At 38.1% G+C, this 24,100-nt stretch overlaps 1 protein-coding gene across 2 annotated transcripts in view; it reads right to left on the minus strand.

The window, feature by feature from the left end:
* Positions 1–24,100, minus strand: part of CDKAL1 (CDK5 regulatory subunit associated protein 1 like 1) — a 422,830-nt gene that overhangs the window by 327,496 nt on the left and 71,234 nt on the right. For both annotated transcript variants that reach the window (XM_035316554.1, XM_035316555.1), the window contains one exon: positions 22,240–22,324. In XM_035316554.1, the coding sequence (XP_035172445.1) occupies positions 22,240–22,324 (85 nt within the window). The remainder of the gene's footprint in view (positions 1–22,239; positions 22,325–24,100) is intronic.

A 24,100-nucleotide genomic window follows, 5' to 3' on the forward strand; every position in this document is an offset into this window, starting at 1 on the left:
AGGAAACCATTAACATTCGGTAAATAAAGCATATCTGGTAACCGTATCTCCATCTGCAGGAAAACATATAACCCTGATTATCTTCCTGCACCACCTGTCAAGCGGTTTGCTTCAAAATTCACTTGGGGTGGAGGTAGGAGGCAAGAAAGGAGGCTGGAGGGAAAGCATTATGTCTCTGCACCGCTGGGTGTTACAGCTGCTGAGCACAGGTACCGGGCAGAATGACACCCTCCTCAGATCCAGCCACTTCTCGCTCGCGGGCACGCCTTCTGCAATTTGCCTGAACACCCTTGGAGCTCACGACATTAGATAAGCATAAGCCAACCGTTAGCAGACGGGTCACAAGATTTATTAATTTCTGTAATTCACCCTTTGGATCATTTTACTGAGCCCGTATCATTTAAGAGCAGTTTTGTTCTGCTTTCCTTTGTCAAAATCACTGAACATGCAGTACTACACACCCCAACGTTTTCCTTGTAGAAATATAATTGTGTCATTAGTTGTCACTTAAAAATAACGTTAGGATTGCCAAACTAAAGTCAGGTATTATTCAACAGCTGAATTTCTTAGACTGCTTGCAAAAAGTTTATCCTAACATTTGGCCAGTACCTTATTTTTCTGCCCACACCTTGGGCCGAAGTTTCCAAGTGACTAATTAAGTCTGAAAATTTCAACCTGAAATAACAGATCTCTAGAAACCATAACTCTCCTCCAAGGGTTAGAATGAAGATCCAGTACAATGATATACAGTGTTTTGCCAAAGATTTTTTAAAAGTCATTAAGACCTCGTTTCAGTAGCCAAATTTCAAGACCAGCTACAGAATAAATTTCCGTGAGAGAAATGCATTCTTGCCAATGCAGTGAAAAAAGGCTCAAGTTCGGCCAATGTACAAATGGTTTCTTAAAAACCGCAGGTGCTTTAGCTCAGCAGAAGGCACTGGCTTTAGTTATGTTCTTCAGGCATCTGATTGCTCTGGGCACATCTAGAGGGGAGAGATTTTGCCTCAAACACAACTTGGGATGTGCAACAGGCTGCACCCGAGGTACCCAGAGAGCCTCAGCCTCTTCTGCATTCAGTGCATCAGGACTGTTCAAGCAATAGATGTCAAGCAATAGATTAATTAGGACATGAATGCAGCACAGAGGTGAACCAGAGAAGAGGAGAAAATTAACAACTGGCTTCACAGCCTGGAAAATGGTTCCAGGGATGCCCAGTACTGCTAGGGGAGCATCACGTAACAAACTGCTGTTGGCTCAGTTTCTACTCTAGAAAATGATGCACATGAAACTGTGGTCAAAACATTACATAGGCTGCAAAGTCAAACGCTTAAAATGCAAAAATGCCAAAGGTGACATTAATACTTTCTCCTTAAATCTACTCACAATGCATTTCTAACACAGCTATATAGGGTCACACATTTTCCAGAGGACTCCAGTCTCACTCAGGGCTCGAGATGGTTTTTTAAAATAAAATATAAAAAACACTGAAACCCACAATTCACTCAGAAGGATGTTCTTATTCCAGAATCCATTTATACATCTAAATTTTATTACTTTGGGAAAACCCTACCCTCATGGTGTCTGATTTGCAGAAGCAGTTGTCACCAAAAAGCACTGGATATGGAAGCTCACAGCTACAGCTGAATGTTCAGACACATCAGACCTTTGAGAATTGCACACTGGATGCGTATATTTGTGGATCCCACTCTCTGAGTTCTAAGCACACTAAGAAAAAAAGGAATACCATGAAGTTCTGACCACAAAGAAAACTCTGAAAATAAATTAATCCCTTTGTGTGAAGCACTTCTGTATTACAGTGACAGGAAGCACAGAAATGCCATAAAGTAATTAAAAATCCAACGTTGAGAGAAGGGCTTGAATGCTTTTCAAGCTATCAATTAGCAGTAAAAAGCATCTCAAAACATGCATTGAAAATGGCTTCACAGCACTGAACGCGGCAGTAACCTTCTTTGAAAAACAGTGACTAATCATTCAATAAGAGCTGTCCTAAGGTAAAAATAAAACATTCTTCATTTTGATTTTTCATTTTGGATTAGATTTTTTGGAATTGCTTTCCCAAATTCAGTAATGTGCTCTATAGAGCTATACACACAAACACACATAAGGGAAAGTAACTGTTCCTGGCTGTAAGCCAAGGCTGAGCAGAGATGGTCACTGATCAAAGCTTTAGGTTTGAAATTCTAAGACAAGAAGAACTTGAGATATAAAACATAGCGAATGAACTTTGTCCTTCACTCCACAAACATAAATTCCCCTTAATTTATTTTGTTGTTTTGTAGGAAAGAGTAAATGACTAATTGAAAGAATAGAAGAAAACAGAAAATTTAATATGGACCTTGGTTCTACAAATTCTGCTGCAGGTGCAATGACATCCAGTACAGAAGCAGTGACTTCTTAAACCAGGGATGTTTTTGACATCCTAGGAGCTAACATAATTCAACTGAAGCCATTAGTTTAACAGACTCCAGGCCAAAATGGCAGTTACAAAAGAACACTTCAAGAATTAGCAAAGTCACATTGGTTTGCTGATTCTCTCCCCTCAGACATTCTGTATGTAACAAAGCAGACATTAACGTGCCAATTTCAAATTCACTATCCCATTTTTACATAATGTTTTTAAATGCTGGCTTTCATACTGCTTAAGTAACGCTCCTATGACATAATAGTAGGCATGGAATACTAGTACAACAGAAACATTCTTATTAAGATGTTTGTCCTTTTTTTTTTTTTTCTCTAATAAATCTGTTAAATATTTAGCTAGGAATCATTTACTGGTAAAACTTGCCTCTGAACACATTTTATGGGAACAGTTACAAGAAAAATCACCTGCTTCCAATTAGAAGCATTTCTATCCTCAGCACACTTAAATAATATCTTTTATCAACACACCAAGGATCGGAATGGGTTCTCATTCTAATATCCAACATCTGTTTAAATAAAGAAACTGATCCTCAACGAATGGTATAGAAGTTTACTAATTTACTGTATTTTATATGCAGCAGAAGCCTATCTTTCTTTAAGACTACCATATACGAAAAAAATATTAGAAATTGCACCTTTTTTTTGGCAAAAAGTAATGGACATGGGCTTTGAAATACAACTCGATACTTTCCAAAATAAACAGTGCCACGGAAGATACTATCAGAAGTTGCTTAGTATTTATTTCAGAATACCTAACAATATAAAAAGAAAAAGCTTTGCTAGCAATACAGATCTGATATTTTCCACATAGAAAAAAACACAGACTTGTTCCTTGTGATCACCTGACATTAATAGGTTGGCACAAGCTAAACACTGATAAACCAGGATGCTTATGTCAACTTCTGCAAACCAGAAATAATTTCTGCTTCCAATCTGATGAGATGGTTTAGACTATTTTGCCAATGTTTCTGAATTAGTAACCGTCACAGGAACTGAAGAACTAAGGAACTAAGGAACAGTTTGCTATGTTTGCTACGTTGTGGAAATTTTACCTTGAGATCAAGAGTTGAGTTCAAAACTCTGGAGATAAGGTTGTTGAATACTTCAGAGTTTTATGCCTTGAGATCACATTACATCAGCAAGTAAGCTTATATCAGACTTAACAGACCTCTTTATAAACGATTGAATCAGAATTTTGAATATATTTCTTCACGACCTTTTATGAAAAATCTGTAGATTATTTGGGAATTCCTTCTCATAAATAAGCAAAAAGGATGGAGGCAGTTAAATGCTAAAAAATGTCATTAGTGGTTTTCAAACATTAATAATATCAAAGATTAGATCAACACAGAGTAACAGCGTTGATTTAACAGTAGGACACAGTTGCAGTACTTTCCAGCAGAGTTAATGTACACCTTATCAGTATTCCCTCCTCTTTCAATTTTGAACATATTTTCAATTTTGAAAGCCAAGCCAGGATATAAATTTTACAATCTCTCCCAGTGTGGTAACTCCTATCATGAGAAATTGTGCATATGTTTCTGGGAAAATATTTTGAGAATTAAACCAACCTGCAATTTATGACTCATGCATGACTTCCCCTGGGAATTGCCATAACAAAATGATAATCATAACCACTGACACAGCTGCCTATGCTTCTTACTGCAGTGATTCCTACCACCCTAATATATAGTTTTGTACAGAAGTTGGCTAAGTCCAGAAGGTACAATGGGAAGTTACTTTAATTCTCTGTCCTCAATGATTTGCTACTGAAGGGAAAGACCACATTTAAGATAATATGTGACATTTAATACTGGTTACAGCCAGGGTTACTTCGGTATAACTCCCGCTGAATAAAGTATGTGGAATAAAGCGGGGGGTGGACACAGGATACAACAGGTTTGTGTAAAAATTCCTTAATTCTTGACAATTGTAACATTTTCAATAGTCACATTTTGTTCTCAAAGAGACACCTCACAACATCCTCTGGTCTCATAAAGCCAGCATGTGTATATACTGAGGTTCCTAATATATATTCTGATATATCTCTATATGTATATACCTATGTATGTATGTGTATATATAGATATGTACATATCTATGTTCTCTAAAACAAAAAAAAATTGTTATAACACACAAAGCTGCAACATTTGACCTACCGGTAGTCGTTTTGATTGCCATATAGCAGGTCCAGAAGAAGGGTTATATTTTTTCCCAAATGCTAAATATCATACATCTCTCTAGAGAACTACAGACATCTCAAATGCACAGATCACCATGACCAATGTATGTACACGCAGAGTAAATCAATGAATAAACAAGGCTATTCAGCCATCCCCATGAAGAATTAGTATTTTTTGCACATGCAGTAGTAACAACTGTTGATTATTATCGCATGTAAACACAGGCAGCGTGGACTATTCAGAACTGGGATAATATCCAACTCTCCCTGATATCCAAGTATGAATCTTATAAAACCTTGGAATGCTAGGAAACAATGTATTAAAAATGATGTTATAATATTTAACAATGTGTATCACCTACACATGGTTGTCTTTGAAATTCGTATCTTCTCAGCTCTCCTTTGAACCCTAGGCACAGATTGTATCAGGCTGAAGGAGAGCATGTCCTTGAAAAATATCTCAGCAACAGGTCCAGAAGCAGAAGTGGAACTGTTCACCTGCTGACATAGAAAGCTGTTTCAAATGAAAATAGCTGCTTAATTTCAAAAGCTGTACCCTACAATGCTTGAATGGTTATTGCAATCTAGACAAACATGCTGTTCTTCACTGACACTGTACTCAAGTCCACCAACCCCAATTAATACCTTTTCTTCCCCACCTGCAGAGACATACTGGAAAATAGCCACACTGATGTTGATCCAAACAAGAGCCGAGGAAAACAAATGCAACCTTAAAACCACGCCCAAGCAGGAGAGGAGATGGCACCTGGTGACCCCAGATCAGCATGGAGTATCATGAAAATCCCAGAAGATCCATAGGTACGCCTTTAATGTTGAAACTACGACAGTCTTCAGCAGATGCAATATTTCAAGTAAAAATGGGAACCCAAACCCCATAATTGTGACAAAAAGTACAGCTAAAATTTACTTTTCTTTGGGTTTTTAACTGTTAAAAGGAGAAAATGGAAAGTGAAGTTTAATAACACATGCCTCAGAGGCAAACCCGATGGGATTTGATTGAAGGCATTACTCATTATTCCAAAACGAAAATAACAAGTTTTGCTTGTTGACATTTTTGAAAAGAATGAAAAAATACCAGACTGTTATTCTGAAATTCATCTCATGGCAGTAGCAGTAGTCTGTCATTAAAGATAAGCAGGATGACAGGGAAGACAGAATGTAAGCTTCCACCGACTTACTGATGCTTCAAAAGTTACAAGGGATGTACAGAGCTTTGATGTGAAGTCTGACTTGCAAGATATATGCCTTCAGTCAGTACCAACTCAGCTGAAAGAATATACATTATACTGGAAGTCTACTACAGACCACCTGACCAGGATGACCTAGTAGGTGAGGCCCCCTGTATAGAGATAGAAGCAGCCTGACATTCACGAGCCCTGGTTCTCATAGGGAACTTCAACCACCCTGGTATCTGTTGGAGGGACAGCGCAACAGGGCATAGGCAATCCAGGAGGTTCCTGGAGTGCATGGATGACAACTTCCTTTTCCAAGTGACAGGGGAGCCAACGAGGAGAGGTGCTATGCTGGACCTCATTCTCACCAATAATTCTCAGGGATCAGTATTGGGATAGGCACTATTTAACATCTTTGTCAGTGACATGGAATCAACATGGGATGAAGCTGTGTGGTGAGATTGACACGCTGGAGGGAGGGGATGCCATCCAGATGGACCTTGAGAGGTAGACCCATGTGAACCTCATGAAGCTCAACAAAGCCAAATGCAAGGTCCTGCATCTGGGCTGGGGCAATTTGAAGCACAAATAAAGGCTGGGAGGAGAATGGATTGAGAGTAGTCCTGAGGAAAAGGACCTGGGGGTGTTGCTTGATGAGAAGCTCAAAACATGCCAGTAATGTGGTGCTTGCAGACCAGAAAGCCAACCATGTCCTGGGCTGCATCAAAAGAAGCATGGCCAGCAGGATAAGGGAGGTGATTCTCCCCCACTACTCTGCTCTCCTAAGAACCCACCTGCATTCAGCTCTGGAACCCCCAAGACATGCACACAGAACCATTAGAACAAGTCCAGAGGAGGGCCATGAGGATAATCAGAAGGCTGGAGCACCTCTCCTAGCAGGATAGGCTGAGGTTGTTCAGTCTGGACAAGAGAAGGCTCCAGTAAGACCTCACAGCAGCATAACAAAAACCAACCTAGGAATGAAGGAGATGTTCCTCATCATCCCATAAATACTTTCACTGCAAAACATACACTGTTGTACCTGAATGCTGGACAGAACACTTGGACGCATCTTATTGCATGAGAGTATACAGGTATGGGGCTCTGAGTGAGGCTTTTGGTGTTGTTTTTTTTCCCAAATATAATCACTTTTCCCATAAGGTCTTTCATTAATTTTTGAGGCACGTTTACTACAGTACTGCACTATTCATACTTACAGTGTCCAGTGTATTAATGAAAGATAAAGCAGAGATGCTTACCTAATGAGAGGTTCTGCAAATATCTTCAACTTCAATCTCAGAGTCATTCAATTCAGAAACAACCCTTCCTATCTCTTCAAAGCAAGCATTGAGAAAAATATATTATAAATCTAAATGATCAGCTTGTAATATTGACTTGTCGTGTCTCTATTCCACAGGCATTTGTGTATCAATATACATTTTTCCTTCTATTAACGTAAATCTCATGCTTATAGATCAACAGTGATTTGATCGGTTGTGATCAATTGATCAAATCCCAAGCCTTATACTTGACGGCTCTAGTCCACAGATAAATTAAGAGTTTCAAGATCTAAAGACACTGAACTTGGTCCAAGCTCTGCAGTTTCAAGCATGTGAGGTAAATTGCAGAAAAAAAACATACAAATCTACTGCAAACCCATTTGCCTATGCATTGGGATCAAACAGGGTGAGCAGAGTACTCGACATTTTAATTCCAAAAGTGTTTCAAAAACCAGTCAAAGACAGTACTGATCCCCAAACTATTATTTCTTTGTGTCTGATAATGTACCTTCCAGCTTTTGTTAATACCTGGATATGCTCACTGAGAGGAGTATTGAAACTTCAATATTAGATTAAGGGAAGAGGATACAAATTCAGCTTTCGGGTACACTCATTACTAATACACCTAATTCCTTTCACCTTTCAGTTCCCCCACTCCCGGCCTCATGGCTATTATTAAAAAAAATAATAATCATCATCATAAAAAAAAAAAAAAAATGGAGGTATACTAGCAAAATAAGCCTGGCCTGTCCAAAGTAGGATACCATGAAACAGTGGCCTAAGGGAAAATGAAATTACTTGTCTACATAGCACCTTGGATTTTGGGACATACATTGTTCATACACAGATTGTCTTGTAAAAAGACAAAAGTCAGCAGAGTCAAAGTGGAGAATCTTGGATATCTCCTGGGAAGAGGTCCCATGCTCACAGGCGTGGAACAAAGGGGCATGCATCTGCTCTTCACTCCCCTTCACATCTTTCCTTCTTGTGACTTCCAAATGCTGGAGACAGTAAGAAAGCTCAGCATAATTATACCACATTAAGTACACAATTGTCACTGAAAATGGAAAATGAAAAATGTAAACATTTTGGTAACATTACAGTAAGCATGACGATACAGAACAAATCTCCTGTCCTAAAAGGAGTACACTTAAAAACACTCAGTGTCAGGGCAGGCAGCATATACTGCTAGTTAAGTCAATGTCTCCATGTGTCCACATGATTGCAAGAGGTAAGATTCCTTACAAACAGCAAAAGCAACCAACACCACCATCAGACTTACTGTGGGTCAGTAAGAGAGGATGCTATTGTGCAACTTCAAACCTGAATACTGAGAAAAAAGGTAACCTTATTAAAGCATACTAGTAGGTTCTCGTTATCATTAAAGTTAGGTAAAGCAGGAAACAAATTGTCATATTGAGGTTTTGTCCCTCCCTGTTGTAAACTTATCAAAATGAGAAACCAAGGCAAGATAGAGAAAAGCATTTCAAATCAGTGCTGAAGAAGTAAACAAAAGCCACACACACTGCCATCATTCCTAATTCTCTTTCAAACATCTGGCCCAGATACCCCAAATCCTCATGATAATCAGCAAAGGTTAACAAAAGAGCACAAAAGCTGTGTTACTTCAACAGCTTGTCCCTACTGGGGAGGATAAGGGCAGGAAAGGAGTATGTTACATCACCCACAACTACAGCTACTAGAAACATATTTTGAGAAGATAAAATAAAGCTGCACTCTATCCTGCCACCTGCCATTTGCTCCCGAAGTCACAAAGCAATGCAGTATCTCTGGCAGATGGTGAAGCTGGTAACAGCTGCACTATCAGGACATTTCCAGTAGAGCAGGGGAAAGAGAAGAGAAATGGGGCAACTTGATCTGTTTTCCTCTCCTCACATGGCAATATTGCACCAAGCAATGGACTCCAGCTGGAAACCTCATTATGTAAGCAACACGAGTCAGGATATTAGAGGAAGTTGGTTACAGCCCATCGACTCAATAAAAACTTATTTTAAGAAAATTGTCAGTGAATATTGACCATGTCATCTTAGCACGTGGTTTCTTAGCAATAGGCACAAGAAATTCAGTCAATGCACACTGCATCATAACCACAGCGTCAATAAAGGATGGACAAGAGCAGAGTGTGCAATACCTGTCTTACTCTAATTAAATGTTCTTCCTCCAATAATTGTAAAATGTTGAGTAACATTTCACAACAGCCTAACTTAAAAATTTTGCAACAAACATACTTAACTGGTATCTTCTGTGAAACAGAAATGGAAACCACAAGCTGAAGAACATGCACTGATTGCTGTAAAACTATAAACTGTTGACTTAAAAAACATGTTGCTCAAGAGGTATTTTAACAGAATATTTAATTCGTATTATGCCATAAACACTAAAAACAAATATATTTCAAGTATGAAGCAAATAATTCCCTTCCTCATGAGTACATTGGTTAATGGAGCAAAGAAATATAACCAGTAAGAATTTAGCTGCTATTTCAGTTTCTACATTATAAAGAAAATGAGACGTTAACAACATTAGATGAGACTTGACAAATTGTTGGTTCTCTTAAATGTCTAACAAAGCCCAGTGCTGCTAACTGCATCATCTCCTCGTCCCCCTTACAGATCAGTATCTACGTTACATCACTGAGCTATCATTATGACTCCACAGCATTCCCATAGCAAATGCTAGGAATCTTTTCCCATTCCCACAGCAGTAACATTCCAAAATAATGTTGGTTTTTCCCCTCAGTCCCTCATCCAAGCTCTGATGCAAGCAACTGATGTTTGTGAATTATCAGAACACGACAAGAGCACCAAACACTTTACACAGCCACCTGCAAGGGGAATCGGGCTTTTCCTGTGCAGCTGACCGTATTTGTGCATGAGCAGCAAGCACCCCAGCCCCATACTGCCCAAACTGAGACTACTTTTATCCATACATAAAACGATCTATTTCAGCATGTCAGTAAATGGTGAATCCTACAAAGTTACAGCATTCTTAAGCTCCAGGTTTGCCGTATATTGGATTTATATTAGTTAAGGACTACATCTGAAGCAATTCTCCTGAAACATAGAAGGAAGGTCAAAATATTGCCCATGGAAAAGTACATATTTAACTTGTTTTCTAGAATGTTTCAGTACAGGTATATTAGACTCATGCACACTTACGCAGTCAAATTCACAGGCCACAGAAGCAATTACATGCAAGCGGCCATATGACCATGACTTGTAAGGAAATAAAATACCCATAGCTTCTATTTCCCAGGCAGCAATTATCATTTTCATTTCACTAATCCTTACATGCTATGATCTTTGTCTTGAAAGAGCTTCCTGGTTAAGTCAAACAGTTCACACAAACGTGTCCAATATCAGCTATAGAAGAGACCTTACACTAACAGCAAGAAATGAAATACAAAAAAAGGAAATCTCAGTCAGAATAATTTAAAGCTCAGATATTACAGCTCAAAGTGGCAGCATCTGAAATGAATGACAATTTAAAGCAGAGAATTCAATTTTCTGCTGCCTTCCCTGTATAAAAAAGTTACACATAGAAACATGGATGCAGGTTTTGAGTTAAACATAGTATTCGCATTCTGAAATGACCTAAAAGAAAAGTATTAATTGTAGTTAGGATATAAACATGGCTGCATCTTTTCTGACTCTGAATAACATTTCTGACTCTCAGCCTTTTTGAGTTACTTTTTGTTTTGTTTGTTTGAGCTACAGGTGTCCTAGTCAATAGCTCCACTGACGTATTTCTCATTTGAGACCTGGTAAATGCATATAAACTAGAAGACTATTACAGAAAGGGGCTATTTTAATGCTATTGTTTTCATGTAAAAGACATAAGAAAAAAAAAAAAAAAAAAAGGACTGGAGACCCATTCAGTTTTTATGAGAAAAGCCATGCTACCCATTATGAGAAGATGCATTCGCAAATTGTTTGTACAAATAATTTTGCTATATTTTAGACTATTTAATTGAGCACTGATATTAAAAAAAAAAAAAAAAAAAAAAAACAGAGCCTCTGCATCTTCACTACTAAATTTCCCTTGACATCACACTAACAAACTACAATACACTATTGTAGTGTATGATATGATATGATATATGACAACATGATTTTCTATATTGAGCAAATGTTTGTTATTTGGTATTTGTACTACGTTGGTAGCTCGTGGCACTAACAAGGTTCAGTTTCCACTGTTCTGTGGGCTGTAAAAACAATATATGAAAAAAGTTTATTATTCATCCTCCTAAAAGTACTTACCAGACATTATCTCGTAAGAAAGTTCCAAATTCAAATATATACGATATATACTTTGAGTGAAACAGTTCCATGGTCAATTATTTCTTACTGCTGGACTGTGCTTATTTTGTTTCTTTAGGAAAGTTAATGAAACTGTACAAGTGAAATGCTGGATGAGAAGTTAAATCTGAAAGAAATAGCTGACCATCAGAACCCCTACCACCAGTAGAGGATGTTAATGTACCTTACAGATGGGTGTGCACCACGGGCCAAGGTAGCAGCTGAGGGACTCAATGACAAACGTGAACTTCTGTCTTTCATTGGCAGTATCACAACGTGCTCTTCTAAAAAGCAAGAGTTTTGTTGAACAAAGACAAAAAAAGCCCTAACATTATTCCTGCCCTTCCTAAGTTAGCTTCTACCCTAACTATGTGACACAATTCAGAAGTATGAGAAAGAATGCTTTTTCCACTTAAGCACACCCAGACAAGCAAGCATTTTCTGTTTTAGGACAAATACTCAGTAGGTACAAGTCGATGGTCTTCTGAACCAAAAACAAACAAAAAACCCCACACTTGTCAGTGAGGACAAGTTCAGCTCATGTTGACTTTTGCATTAATCCTGCTACAGCAAGTTTCTGCATGCTCTTCTGTGTTCCCTCCCTAATAAAAGTCAAGCCTGCTAGGACAACAGCCAACATGCATTTAATTAGATAAATATTCAAAGCTATCAACCACCTGTCTCCAGCACTCCAGACATTAACCTTTTCTGCTTAGTGCAACTGGCTTGAAATGACAAAAACAAAACACCTATTAACGTAGTGTCATATAATATGTAAAACACTGATTTTTGTAAAGTTTATATAACCCATCTTGAAACTAGCTAGCAAGAGATTTATTTTATTGAGCTATATCCTCTTAATACTCTAATATTCACCATATATATATAATATATAATTATATAGATGCATGCAAAAGATGTTTGTGGGTTTGTGGTCTTTTTTGGGTGGTTGGTTGGTTGGTTGGTTGGGTTTTTGTCCATTTTTAATGATGTTCTCTCTCAACTGTGTATTCTCTCTTCTTCTTACTTTGATAATGGAGTGTTTAAAACAGCAATGGTCATTTGATGTAGAAAGTTTTATTTCAGACTTAGCCCAGAGGGAAAGTAAAACATCAGCCTTGCTGGAATGCAAAATCCATTTTAAAAGGGAAACAATGAACTAGCTCGTCTTCAGCAGCTTGTTGAAAACATCCTGTCTGCTAGATACTCACCCAAAAAAGGCAAGAATGTAAACAATGCCAAAGGCTTTTTAACCTCTCATAACTGTATTTCTGTATGCAAGCAAACTAAACCAATGCAAGCTCTATCCTGATTCTGTCCCACATCACTTCCACGGACCTCAGCTAATATCATGTCCCCTTCCAGGGATGCTTTTATATTTGGAACAACTCTGAACTGCCTTAGTCTCTTACCTAGTTTTTAGTGATGGGGCAATTGATTTGGTAAGCCCCCTGAGAAAGAAAACAGAAATCCCATAACAGAACAGGGAGACATGTCCAGCAGAAGAGGCTGTAAGAATCCCAACTGCACATCCTCCAATGAATTCCTGTTTAAAAAGTTCAGGTAAAGTAGCCTATTACTAGCCATAATCCGTTTTGATAAATCACGAATATTTCTCAGAAGAAACAAAATTACACCTAGCCTACTCTTTGAAGAAATATGAAACAAGATGCAATGTTTCACACTGCTTTAGTTTCCCATAGCCCTCCATTACCTCCCCACTACACAAACCACAAACTCTTAAAGAATCGTCAACAGCTCAATGAAGCTACACTGAATTACAATTTGTTAATATTCTAATTCTATTCCACCACTTACTTTCCTTGCATTTATATGTGCAGAAGTGGATTTTACTCATTTCCACTCCATAACCCACATAAGTTTGTTAAAGCTTTTACTCAGTAGCCTATTTTCTGAACCACAAACAGAACACATTTTGATCAGTAAAGACAAACTAGAGGTCAAACTGCTAATCTGAAGCATGAGTTTAACTGAGAGAGTATGTATTAGAAATCTAGCATCAGTGTATTTAGAATAAGGCCATCATTGGTAAAGAGAAATCATTGGTTTCACCCTACTAAAAAAGCTGAAATATTTTCAAAAACATTTTAACATTTTTTATGTAAATGCCAGTTTTGTCAGAATAGCCACAGCTTTGCCCGAACTCCTCCTGTCCCTCAAAAAGCCACTTCTTGAAAGCCTTTGATGCAGTACCAAAACATAAACCTGAAATTTCTAGCCCCAAATGGTACCTCTATCTTCTTGATCATTGAAATTATATTGAAAACAGGCAGCAGCAGGCAGTACAAGACCAACAAGGAACTTCATGTCCCAGAAGCAAGAGCACGGCAGAACAACAAGAAACATGGAGAATACCCAATACTTACTTCTCCTATTTATTTTTTTAATCATTTTGATTGGGATGGATTCCTGAAATTATATACTATCAACTTTGGGAGAAGGGTGAGGAAAAAATGTTTTGTCTTCAAACTCAAGATAACACTAGTTCAGTGTAAAGAGAATTTGATCCCTTTTACAGTGCTGCTCATTTTCCTAAAACAGCTTTCATATAGTTACATGCACATGCAAGTTCTTGTTCTGAAATACTGAAAAAAGAGAGTACAGCTGTGTCCCCATTTTGCCTAAGGAGGAGAAAGATGCAAGTGTTACTCCATAAACTACCCAGAGACCTGTACTTTCCACATCAGAAGGTTTCCATGTTTACCCATATCCCTGAAATTCAGTAGCTTTGCATCTGTTTTGAAATAAAAGTGTATATCTGATGCATAACAATTTTAACTGATATTCAGTGTCTGTAAGCAGTGCTTATAACTCAGAAGTGCTCCATGGGCTGCATAGCTAAGAACCTGTAACTACAGCTCAGTCTAAAAGTCCAGGTACAGATATACGAAGTCATGTAACAGGGCTGTATTCTCTTGTCCTGGTAATATTTTCTTCTTTACAATGGCCATCAAATATACATCAATCCCTCTAAGCCTCAAGGCTTAAAGAATATTAAAAGCTAATTAACTTCCTAAAGCATCCAATGCCTAGCATGTAATGTCAAACTGAGGCCACAGCACTATCTAAACTCACAAAGCTCTTTACCTCATCAATAACATGGAGTAATTAAAATAGCCCCAAATGTGTTAACATGAAAGTCAAAAAGATTTCCAAGAGTGTTTGTTGTTTTTTTTTTTACCTAGCTGACCATTAAACGGAAGTGCACACAAGTTTATAACCCAGGTTTTTGCAAAGTTCCTCTGCAAAATGCAGTCACGTAATATTCAACCCAAAACAGTCAACTATCCTTTTTTTTTTTTTATCTTCTATACATTATACAATGGGAAAATGGTTCTATATACTCTGCTTTTTCGCTATGCCGTTCTAACATCATGTCAAGCAGGTTTTTTTTAGCTCTTTTATGTCAGAGATGGGTGCAAGAACATGCAAAAATGTAGCAAAAAGCCTTCCACTAACAAGTACCGTTAATATCACTGAATCCTTCAGCTGCAACTATGTCTTCCATCAGCCTAAGACAATAAAAGCATGAATGACAGTATTCCGTGTGTTTGGGGAAAATAAAATGCGAATAAAAGTTCATAAGTAGCTTTCCAAATACATTGTAACATATGGCTCCAGTCTCCTGTTGGTGCTGGTCATTTCTCATTTACTTGTTAACACCATTCCCACTGTTATTTCCAGCATTGGAAGAGGGCTTCATTATAAATCAGTTAGTATTTGAATTATGACAACCCCTTCAGAAAACCTTAAATATACAGTAGTTGCTCCGACCGTAACTATACACTTTTCATAGAATTTATCCCGTCAAGAAGCACCCTTCTTTGCCCATACAGTTGTAGCTTCTTCTCGTCTTCCACATACAAACTCCAAGAAACACTTTGAGTATGTTTTCCTAACGTTTTAAAGATTCCAGATCATGATGCTTTAAATGAAAACTTCCAGTTCAACATACGGTTGGCTCTAAGCATGTAAAACCTTCTGCTACTAAGCAGGTGACCTTTTTATAGAAGGACATCAAATTATAAAGACACGACTTTTATTTAATGAACCCATGTTGACTACCGATGATAGCTTTGTTCTTTAGGCACTTTCAACAGCATCCAGGACAATCTTCACACAGCAGCATTCCTAACTACAGTCCTGTTAACTCGAGCACTCAGACACAAACACTCAAAATCATGGCAACACACTCTTTCTAAAACATGTAATAAACAGCAAGGCAGTGGAAGCGAACATCTTCTGTTAACAGGTTCTATAAAATAACTAGCATTGAAATACTTGTGTTCCCTCTTCCAGAGGTACTTCACAGCTTAAATTTTACTGTATAAACAGTAATAACAAGTATAAATCACAGTCTACCTTTATGCTGGAAATTTATTAGTAGGCTTAAAGCTTCTTTAAAGAAAGTGGTAACACTATTTTAATTTGGTGAGGAATTCTACAGGTTTGGGGGTTTCTTTTGCTCATAGAAGCAATAGTTTGATTTGCAGAAATGCATCATGTAAACTACATACTCAAATGTTAACTAAAGGACAAAAAACATTCCCCCAGGGTTATTTTCACTTGCAAGGATGACAAGCAGCAGAAAAATCTTCTTCTGTCTAAGGACCCTCTGATCCCAACCACCACCCACTTTTCTACTTATCTGTACATCTATCTGTCAGACCATCATGTCCCAACTTGGACACAAGATTATTTCAGGAGATGGTGTTAATATCCTTCCTATAATTCAAATAGTGACATCCACTGCTATCCACTCATTCACAGATCTAGTCATTTTATCATACAAGGCAACCACATCGGTCAGGCATGCTTTACCCTGGGTTGGTCCATTCTGGCTGTTACTAACAACCTTATCCTCCGTGTGACAGAAAAAAATGTTTCTAGAGGATTTGCTCCATGATTTCTATCTAGAAACAAAGGAAGGCTGACTGTCCTGTACTTCCCTGGACTGTCCTTTTGGCCTTTTCTGAAGATGAGCAACATTTGCTTTCCACCGTCCGAGATCTCCCTTGATCTCCATGACCATGACTGACAGGCATCTAGCAAGAACATCAACCAGTCATGGGAAAACCCTCAGCTGCAACCACTCCCGTCCAAGTTAGGAGAAGAGATTAAATTGCATTAATGTAGAGGAATGGAAAAGCTGTTAAAATCTAATTTGTGTGATACATATCTTACAAGACTAACGACATACAATCTGTTTATTACCAAGCTTGTTTTCACTTCAAAATTCCTTGGTTGTAAATTGGTCCCTGTTCAATTGCAAGGTGCTGCTGTTTCTGGTAGAACGAAAACTGCAGGTGTTCATTGAAACCTGCTGAAGTAATCATAGCTGGCAATGACACCGCAGCCCAGAAGATGAAGAAAGACCACTTAAAAAAAAAAATCGCCCCTCCCCAAAAACAAAATACACTGTATCTGAGAAAAGCACATCTGTTAAAACACGATGGTAAACAGGTGTCTATCAATTTGAACTTCAGCTGTACTTGAATTATTTCTTCTCCTACAAAGTACTCAATTGCTTTAAAAAGAAAACAACAAACTCAAAAAGAAAATAAGTATAAGCTCTGAAACCTGCTATAACCCAAGAACTTCAGTCCTATATTTCTGTGAACAACTGAAAAACAAAAACTAACCAGAATCACTTTCCTAATCTTTTAACCCTGCTTCCCCCAAGTACAGTTAAGAATACCTAAGTGGATTAAGAACACCTAAGCCATTAGTGAAAATCTATGTTCCTAAATGAAAATGCATATTAAGCAATAGCTATGAAAAAGACAATCTACAGATAACTGCACATTTAAGGTCAAAGTCCTGTTAAATTAACACTTTGAGCAGTTCTGCAGTATATAATGCTCCTTAGAGCAGAAGAGTGAATTCCGACAATGTTTATTCATAAATCTGAGAAAAGTAAAGCAAGGACAGAAGTGGAAGCAACACAATGCTATTTCAGTGCTAGCAACCCTTACATTTCTGTCACAGCTCAGAATAGGCTCAAATACACACTGTAGCCTGCCTTAAAGTGAATGCAGTAACATTTACGTATAACATTCTCTAGTGTATATTTATTAATCAGATATATTATATATAGTACCAAAGAAGGTTACAGTGGCCAAGCAACATGAGACAAGCCATGAACACAACTGCATAACTACGACATAATTCTCCAGCGGCGTGATTTCAGCTCTTTCACTTAGACATGCCTCACATTCCTGTCCACAATGGATCAGTATGAAAACTCTGTAGGAAGAGTCCCTGAATGCACGAGTACTAATAACAGGATTCAGAAAAGGATCCAACAAGGTGGAAGATGGCTAGTCAGAAACATACAATGGTTTCTCCGAATTTTCCGAGGCCATTAGGAGAGGTCATTTTGTACAGCAGTTGTGCTTCGGGAGGACGTCCCTTCGAAGGAGGGCCATGCCACTGGCCGAGTGGGAGGCTCTAAGTACATTTTAACCCAGCAACCAAGCACCATTCCATGACCATCTGCACAGGTCAAGGGCACTCATCCTTCCTGACCCTCAAGGCGCTAGTCTGGGAGCAAACACTGCAGCTCCACCTGCGAGGCCTGCACCATCTGCCCCAGCGGCAGCCGATGCCTCCACCCAGATGGATCTGCTGAAGGTCAAGGCTGCAGCGCGGACCTCAGGCTGCACGACGTGCCCAGACCTTCCTCCTGGGGTCCAGACCTGCCTGCAAAAGGTGTGCCCAACTGGAGGATGTCCTGCACCAGCTGACCAACCTGCAGTATTCTCTACAAGCCAAACTATTCTGTGAAAGCCCAAGGCTAGATACCTAAGGTGTAAGTATTCGTTTTAAAAATAGCTCAATGCAAAAATGCCATCTCAAATTGCCAGGCAGTGCATATCAGATTGGTTCACATGAATCATTAAATTCGGGGGGGGGAAATGTGCATGGCTGTTACTGAAAATAGCATTTACCCAAAGCTGATACGGAAACCACCAGACATTTGTTATGCATGGGACTTCCAGAAAATCTAATTTCTGCCCTAACTTGTTGTACAGAGGCCAGATGAAAAACGCAAGACCAAACACCAATAATCAAACATCCTATCTGGGATTGCAGCCATTCACAGATACTTAAGATTGCAACAAAGGACAACAGTATTTTTTGTGGAAATGAACCACTTTAGCAAGAGTTTAATAGCACTAGAAAAAAATAGTAGCTGCTAATATCCAGCAGCTACTTTACTAGGGCACAATAGGTATATCCATCACCAACAAACAGAAGCCTTTGACACAACAAGAGATTCTTTTTCTTTCAGAACAGAAAGGTATTTCTAAAAGCCTACACAACGTATCCAAGAATAGTTACATCTTTACAAGGACAGGTAGAACACACCTATGGTAAACACTAAATTAATCCAAATGAATTATTTTCTTTATAGAGTTTAATATTAATGTTAATGAAAATAAGGTTTCCTTAAACTAATTTAATGTGTAAGCCTCACGAGGTTCAACAACTGGAACTGCAAAGTCCTGGCCCTGGGGAGGAACAATGCCATGCACCACGACTGGCGGGTGCAACACGCTGGAAAGAGTTTTGCTGAAATGGGCTTGGGGCTCCTGGTAAACACCAAGGTGACCGTGGCCAGCCATGTGTCCTTGCAGCTAATTAGGCCAACAACCTCCTGGGCTGCATCAGGCAGAGCATCTCCAGCAGTTTGAGGAGAGGGAGGCGACCCTTGCCCTCTGCTCTGTGAGACACCGCTGGAGCGCTGGGCCCAGTTCTGGGCTGAGTCCAGGTGAGACGAGGACACACTGCAATGGGTACAGCAGAGGGCCACAAGGCTGATCACTGCCAGTAACCCTGTGTGTGTGTGTGTGTGTGGCAGAGCAATCCCCCCCCCGCACCCGGTGCCCTAATAAAGACTACCTGCTTCATAACTTTGGTTATTGAGTTTTCACTCCATCAACACTATGTATACAACTCTGTTACACTACTGGCATATACAAAGGAACATAATTTTATTTCTGTGTATACCACATGATAAGTAATTGCTTATAAACCACACAGGTAACAACATATATCCGTACTAGCTCACCTGCCCTTCTGTCACTCTGCTCCGTGCTCTCACTTTTCTCTTCCAAGAAGCTTAGGTTCATAACAACTACAAACAGGAGTCATCTAAGCAACAGGTGAACTCCTCCTGTCAAGGTAAAATCCTGCCTAAAACAGCTACTAGCGAGCTTTCCATCATAGGTGCTTTCATCCTGCGCCACAAGGTTGTACACATTTGTAGATTCACTGAAGGCAGGGCTGGGAATAAGGGACATGCCGTGATACAGCAGAGCTCCTACAACAGAACTGAGCGCCACCACACTGAATGCGGACTGTTTCCCTGGGGTGTTCCTCGCCTCACCTCCCCCTTTCACTGATGGTAGTTTCTTCCTTTAGTCTTGCTTCTTTTTACTTATTCCAGAGATTCTTTTTCTTTGCCTAGCTCTTTGCTTTATGCAGTCATCTTAGTCTTCATAAATATAAACTGTCTGATAGAAATGACTTGCTTTAGTTTATTCTCTTTATTTTCTCCTTTTCATTGACTTAATCTCAATTTTTTGGAAGGATAAGGGTTTTTTCTAATTTTTTTTATTATTATTTTTAACTCCACCAACTGAACTTAACTACTTAGTTATATGGGCAATTCTTTATAATTATTGGCTTCCTTTGCCTTTAATCTTGATTAACCGAGAATAAAATCTATAGAAGAAAAGCTCACAATTCCTATCCATAAACTAATGGTCTTCAGACAACAATTTGTCTTCCATATCGCTACCCCAGCTCAGCAGCTTTAACTTAATTGATGCTGAAGTGATGAGGACCAGAACTATGCAAAAAGCCCCAAAATTATGCTGGCTTGGCTTGTATCAGCTCTATACACATCTGCACATCCAATGCACAGGTTTGGGAAGGCTGGGAGTGGTTTTGTTTTGGAATAATCCTCTTACAGGTTTCAATGACATTCGTAATACTATGCCACACTTTCAGGCTGATATTTTTTTTTAATTTGAAAGAAAAATCTCACTGTGCTGAATACCATTTTTTTCTAATAAAAAAGATCTCCATAGCTACAAACACATATTATGATAGGACACGATGTCAATTAGCTTTGTATCATCCAAACTTCATATATTCAGTTTGCTGCTGTTACAAATCAAGGTGTATTTGGGAAACATCATATTGGTTAGAGATATAAGCTTTTCTCATGTCATTGTAAAACCCAAATATAGTAAAAGTTGTCATGTTCTGAGATGGAACAGAAAAATTAAACATTGTCCAAACATGAAAGAGCACCCACATATGATTCTTATACCCACGTTTAATGAGAATTGTGAAGAATGGCCTGAAACAAAAGAACAAAGTTGTCATTCTCCACCATTAGGAAATGCTAGGATCTGAGAGTAGAAAATAAACAATGCCTGCTACAGGAAAGGAATGACTCTCAACAAAGAGAAGAAATGAAGAATGACCACAGTACCAGGGTGTCAGAAAATAAAAGGAGTATATGGAGAGAAGCAAGGTAAAAGAGGAATAAACCCAGACTACAAATTATATCACGAGCATTAATAGAGTGACAACAGAAACATGAAGTTCAAAAAAATATTTTTGGTCATTTGCTTTTAGTTAGACCCTCTTTCTTAACCAACTCTATTCTGCTGGTTAAAGGACACACACCATACCACATCAATTCAGTTCTGGCATATGATTAGTAAAATAGAAAGATGGCCACAAGAAAAGAAAATATCTTGTCATCAGTTCTGTTGGCCAACACACTAACTGGAAGTGTTCTGGGAAGAGTTTTGTTGTTGTTGTTGTTTTTCTTTTTTGCAACAGATTGTAAAAAAAATGCTCGTCTCATTACAGAGTGCAATACTAGCAGTCAGGCAAAGAAGCCCCCTGAAGGGTGGAGGGAACTTTAACGGTGCCACCTACTGTGGGCACACTGTTCCAGGTTACAGCTCTAGGATGCTGCTGGTAATGTCAGCATCGCAAGCAGCTTCTCTCTCCTCTCTAACCTCCCAAGCATGCCGACTGCTGAGCAAGAACTATGTTCTTCTAACCAAAATGGATTTCAAGAAACAGTCTATCACACTAAACAAATGACTGCATAAATATCCACACTTGCTTACTAAATGTAAGAATTTACAAGTAACATACCACAACATTTATTTATACTGGACAACCATGGCTGCAAGTGTACAGGCTGTCCAGTTACTTCCACCGCAACTACACTAATGCAGAGGTCAGAGGCAGATGAGGCCAATGTCGTATTTTTCAACATCACTGAGATGTTAGAGAGAAATAAAACACATCTGTCAGAAGACAACTGTTAATTATAAGCAAATCAGTTCACCTTTTAAGAAAACATATAAGAAAATAGATTTAAGTATGCACCAGATAGCCTTTTAGTTAGAAGAGCCCGATTATGTAAAATTAGAGGAAAAAGAAAGCCTAGCAATTTGCTTTTAAAAAAAAATAATCTTCAGAAAAATATAAGAACGCTACCTTGAAAATCAATACAGAAGCCTTTAAAAGATCAGCAGTTCTAAATAAATGTGTTGATAATAATTTACAATTTATCAAAGCTAATAAAAAATACACTGCACCTTACAAATCCATTCTAGAGAATTCACTAATTTAGTATTCAAATTCAGCATACTTTTCTTTGCTCTAAAACACAAAATTACATCTCTATCAGAAACTGGAAGCTTTTAAAATTAAAATATACTATGATTTATTTATTTTTTTAGGAAATAGATGTTTCAACTTACTTGATTGAATTTCTGAAATGGTCTTCAGCTGGATTTTTTACTGTACAACTGTTCAGCAACCATAAATCTGCTTCAGCAGAGTTATCTAAAAGAAAGGATAGAAATCTGTATCAAGAAATATCAAACTGTCAACTTCTACTTGATAGCATATAAAAAAGATTGAAGTTAGCAGTTATCAATAAATTGACAACTCATAAAATGACTCTAGCAATTACATTCTTAGAAAGGCTTTTTGCTTTGTTGGTTTTGCTTGTTTCTTTTTGTTCGTTTGTTTTTAAATCAGAGCACTTCCATTAGCACTTATTTTTTTGCAAAGAAAGAATGAACCGTTATCCCATTTATCAACTGAGATGTCAGTAGGTCGCACACCATGGGAAACAAACTAAGGAAAAAGGGTTGCTGCCCAAAACTGAATAATCCCTGGCCTATAAAAAGGCAGAAAGATTACAAAACTGCAAAGGTGCTTTCTGAAAATCAAGTAAGTGGTTAACAAAAGCAGTAACAAAACAGAATAAGTGCTTCAATTAATTATGAATTATTAACACATACAAGAGAGACAAATCAGAATAAAGCACGAATCTCTACTAAAGCGAGAAGGCAAAGCAGTTATTCTGGAAGGAAATATGCCTATTTCTAGTTTAGATTATATCTTAATTATGGTATAATTACAGTTCAGCTATTTCCAGATAGAAGATATTCATGCATTGAACATCTGCCTCCACTCAGATAAGCATATAAACTCCTTCCAGAAGCAAACTTTTCTGTATGTTCACAACTTACTGCTATCTGAATACAGTCACACAACTGAATCCCACAATTATCTGCAGAAGTACATACATGAACTCCAATCCTGTAAAAATATTCCTATCATATAGATTTACTAACATAGCTATCTTCCTTGTGAAATCAGGATTTCTCTTTTCAAAGAAAGGTACAAAGATAATCCATCTCAAAGACTCGAGTGTTCTAGCATTGATCAGAAGAGTTTATATCAGAGTGGATAGGAAAATCTGTGCCACTCTTGCTACTGTTCAGCACATCCTGAGTATTGAAGTATTTTCAAATAACATAAACCAATGAATAAAGACATCATCACTTTTAGGTTGCTGTATTTGAATTGACATCCTGCTAAAGCAGAAGAAAGCCTGTAATGATTTAAGCATGTTTACATATGCCTCCATCACAGACATATCGACATATGCATAAATATCCTTTCCCCACACACACACACACACGATTCTGAATGATAAAAGAGAAAAATCCTTCCTTCTGTCTCCACCAGTGTTGTCTCAAATGAAACTATACTTTTCAGTTAACTATCAGTCACTTAACCTAGGAACAAGTAAAATTAAATTAACCCATAAAATAGCAACTGAAAGGAATTCTTATGCTAGATGACAAAAACCATTAACTTGCATCAAACACTGGCCTCTTCTTAGACAGGCAAAGGCTACAAATGAGTCAAATATAACATTCAGACCTCCAGCTATTTTAAGTGTAAAGCCAACGTACCGGTATCTGACCCTATTTTTTGACAGGTTGGCAAAAGAACAAGCTCAATTTCAGTCTATACCAAGTCAAAAAAAAAAAAAAAAAAAAAAGGAACAAACCCAAGAATCTCTCCCCCAACTCACTCAGACAGCATGAAAACAATTCAATGTTTCTAGACGTATGAACTTACCATCGCTGTTAGAAAGATAAGCATCAGTTTAAAAAATTTGATTGGAAGTGATGTACAAAAAGCAAGGAAAAGTACAGTTTCAAAATCAGAAAGAGGGTGAACTGTTGACCAACTCAATTTCACCAAGTATGAAAACAAGCACCTTTAACACAAGGTTTTCTAGTAACACTGTCAAACCTT

The sequence above is a fragment of the Oxyura jamaicensis genome, chromosome 2 (genome assembly GCF_011077185.1).
Source record: "Oxyura jamaicensis isolate SHBP4307 breed ruddy duck chromosome 2, BPBGC_Ojam_1.0, whole genome shotgun sequence".
In the NCBI taxonomy this organism is placed as follows: domain Eukaryota; kingdom Metazoa; phylum Chordata; class Aves; order Anseriformes; family Anatidae; genus Oxyura; species Oxyura jamaicensis.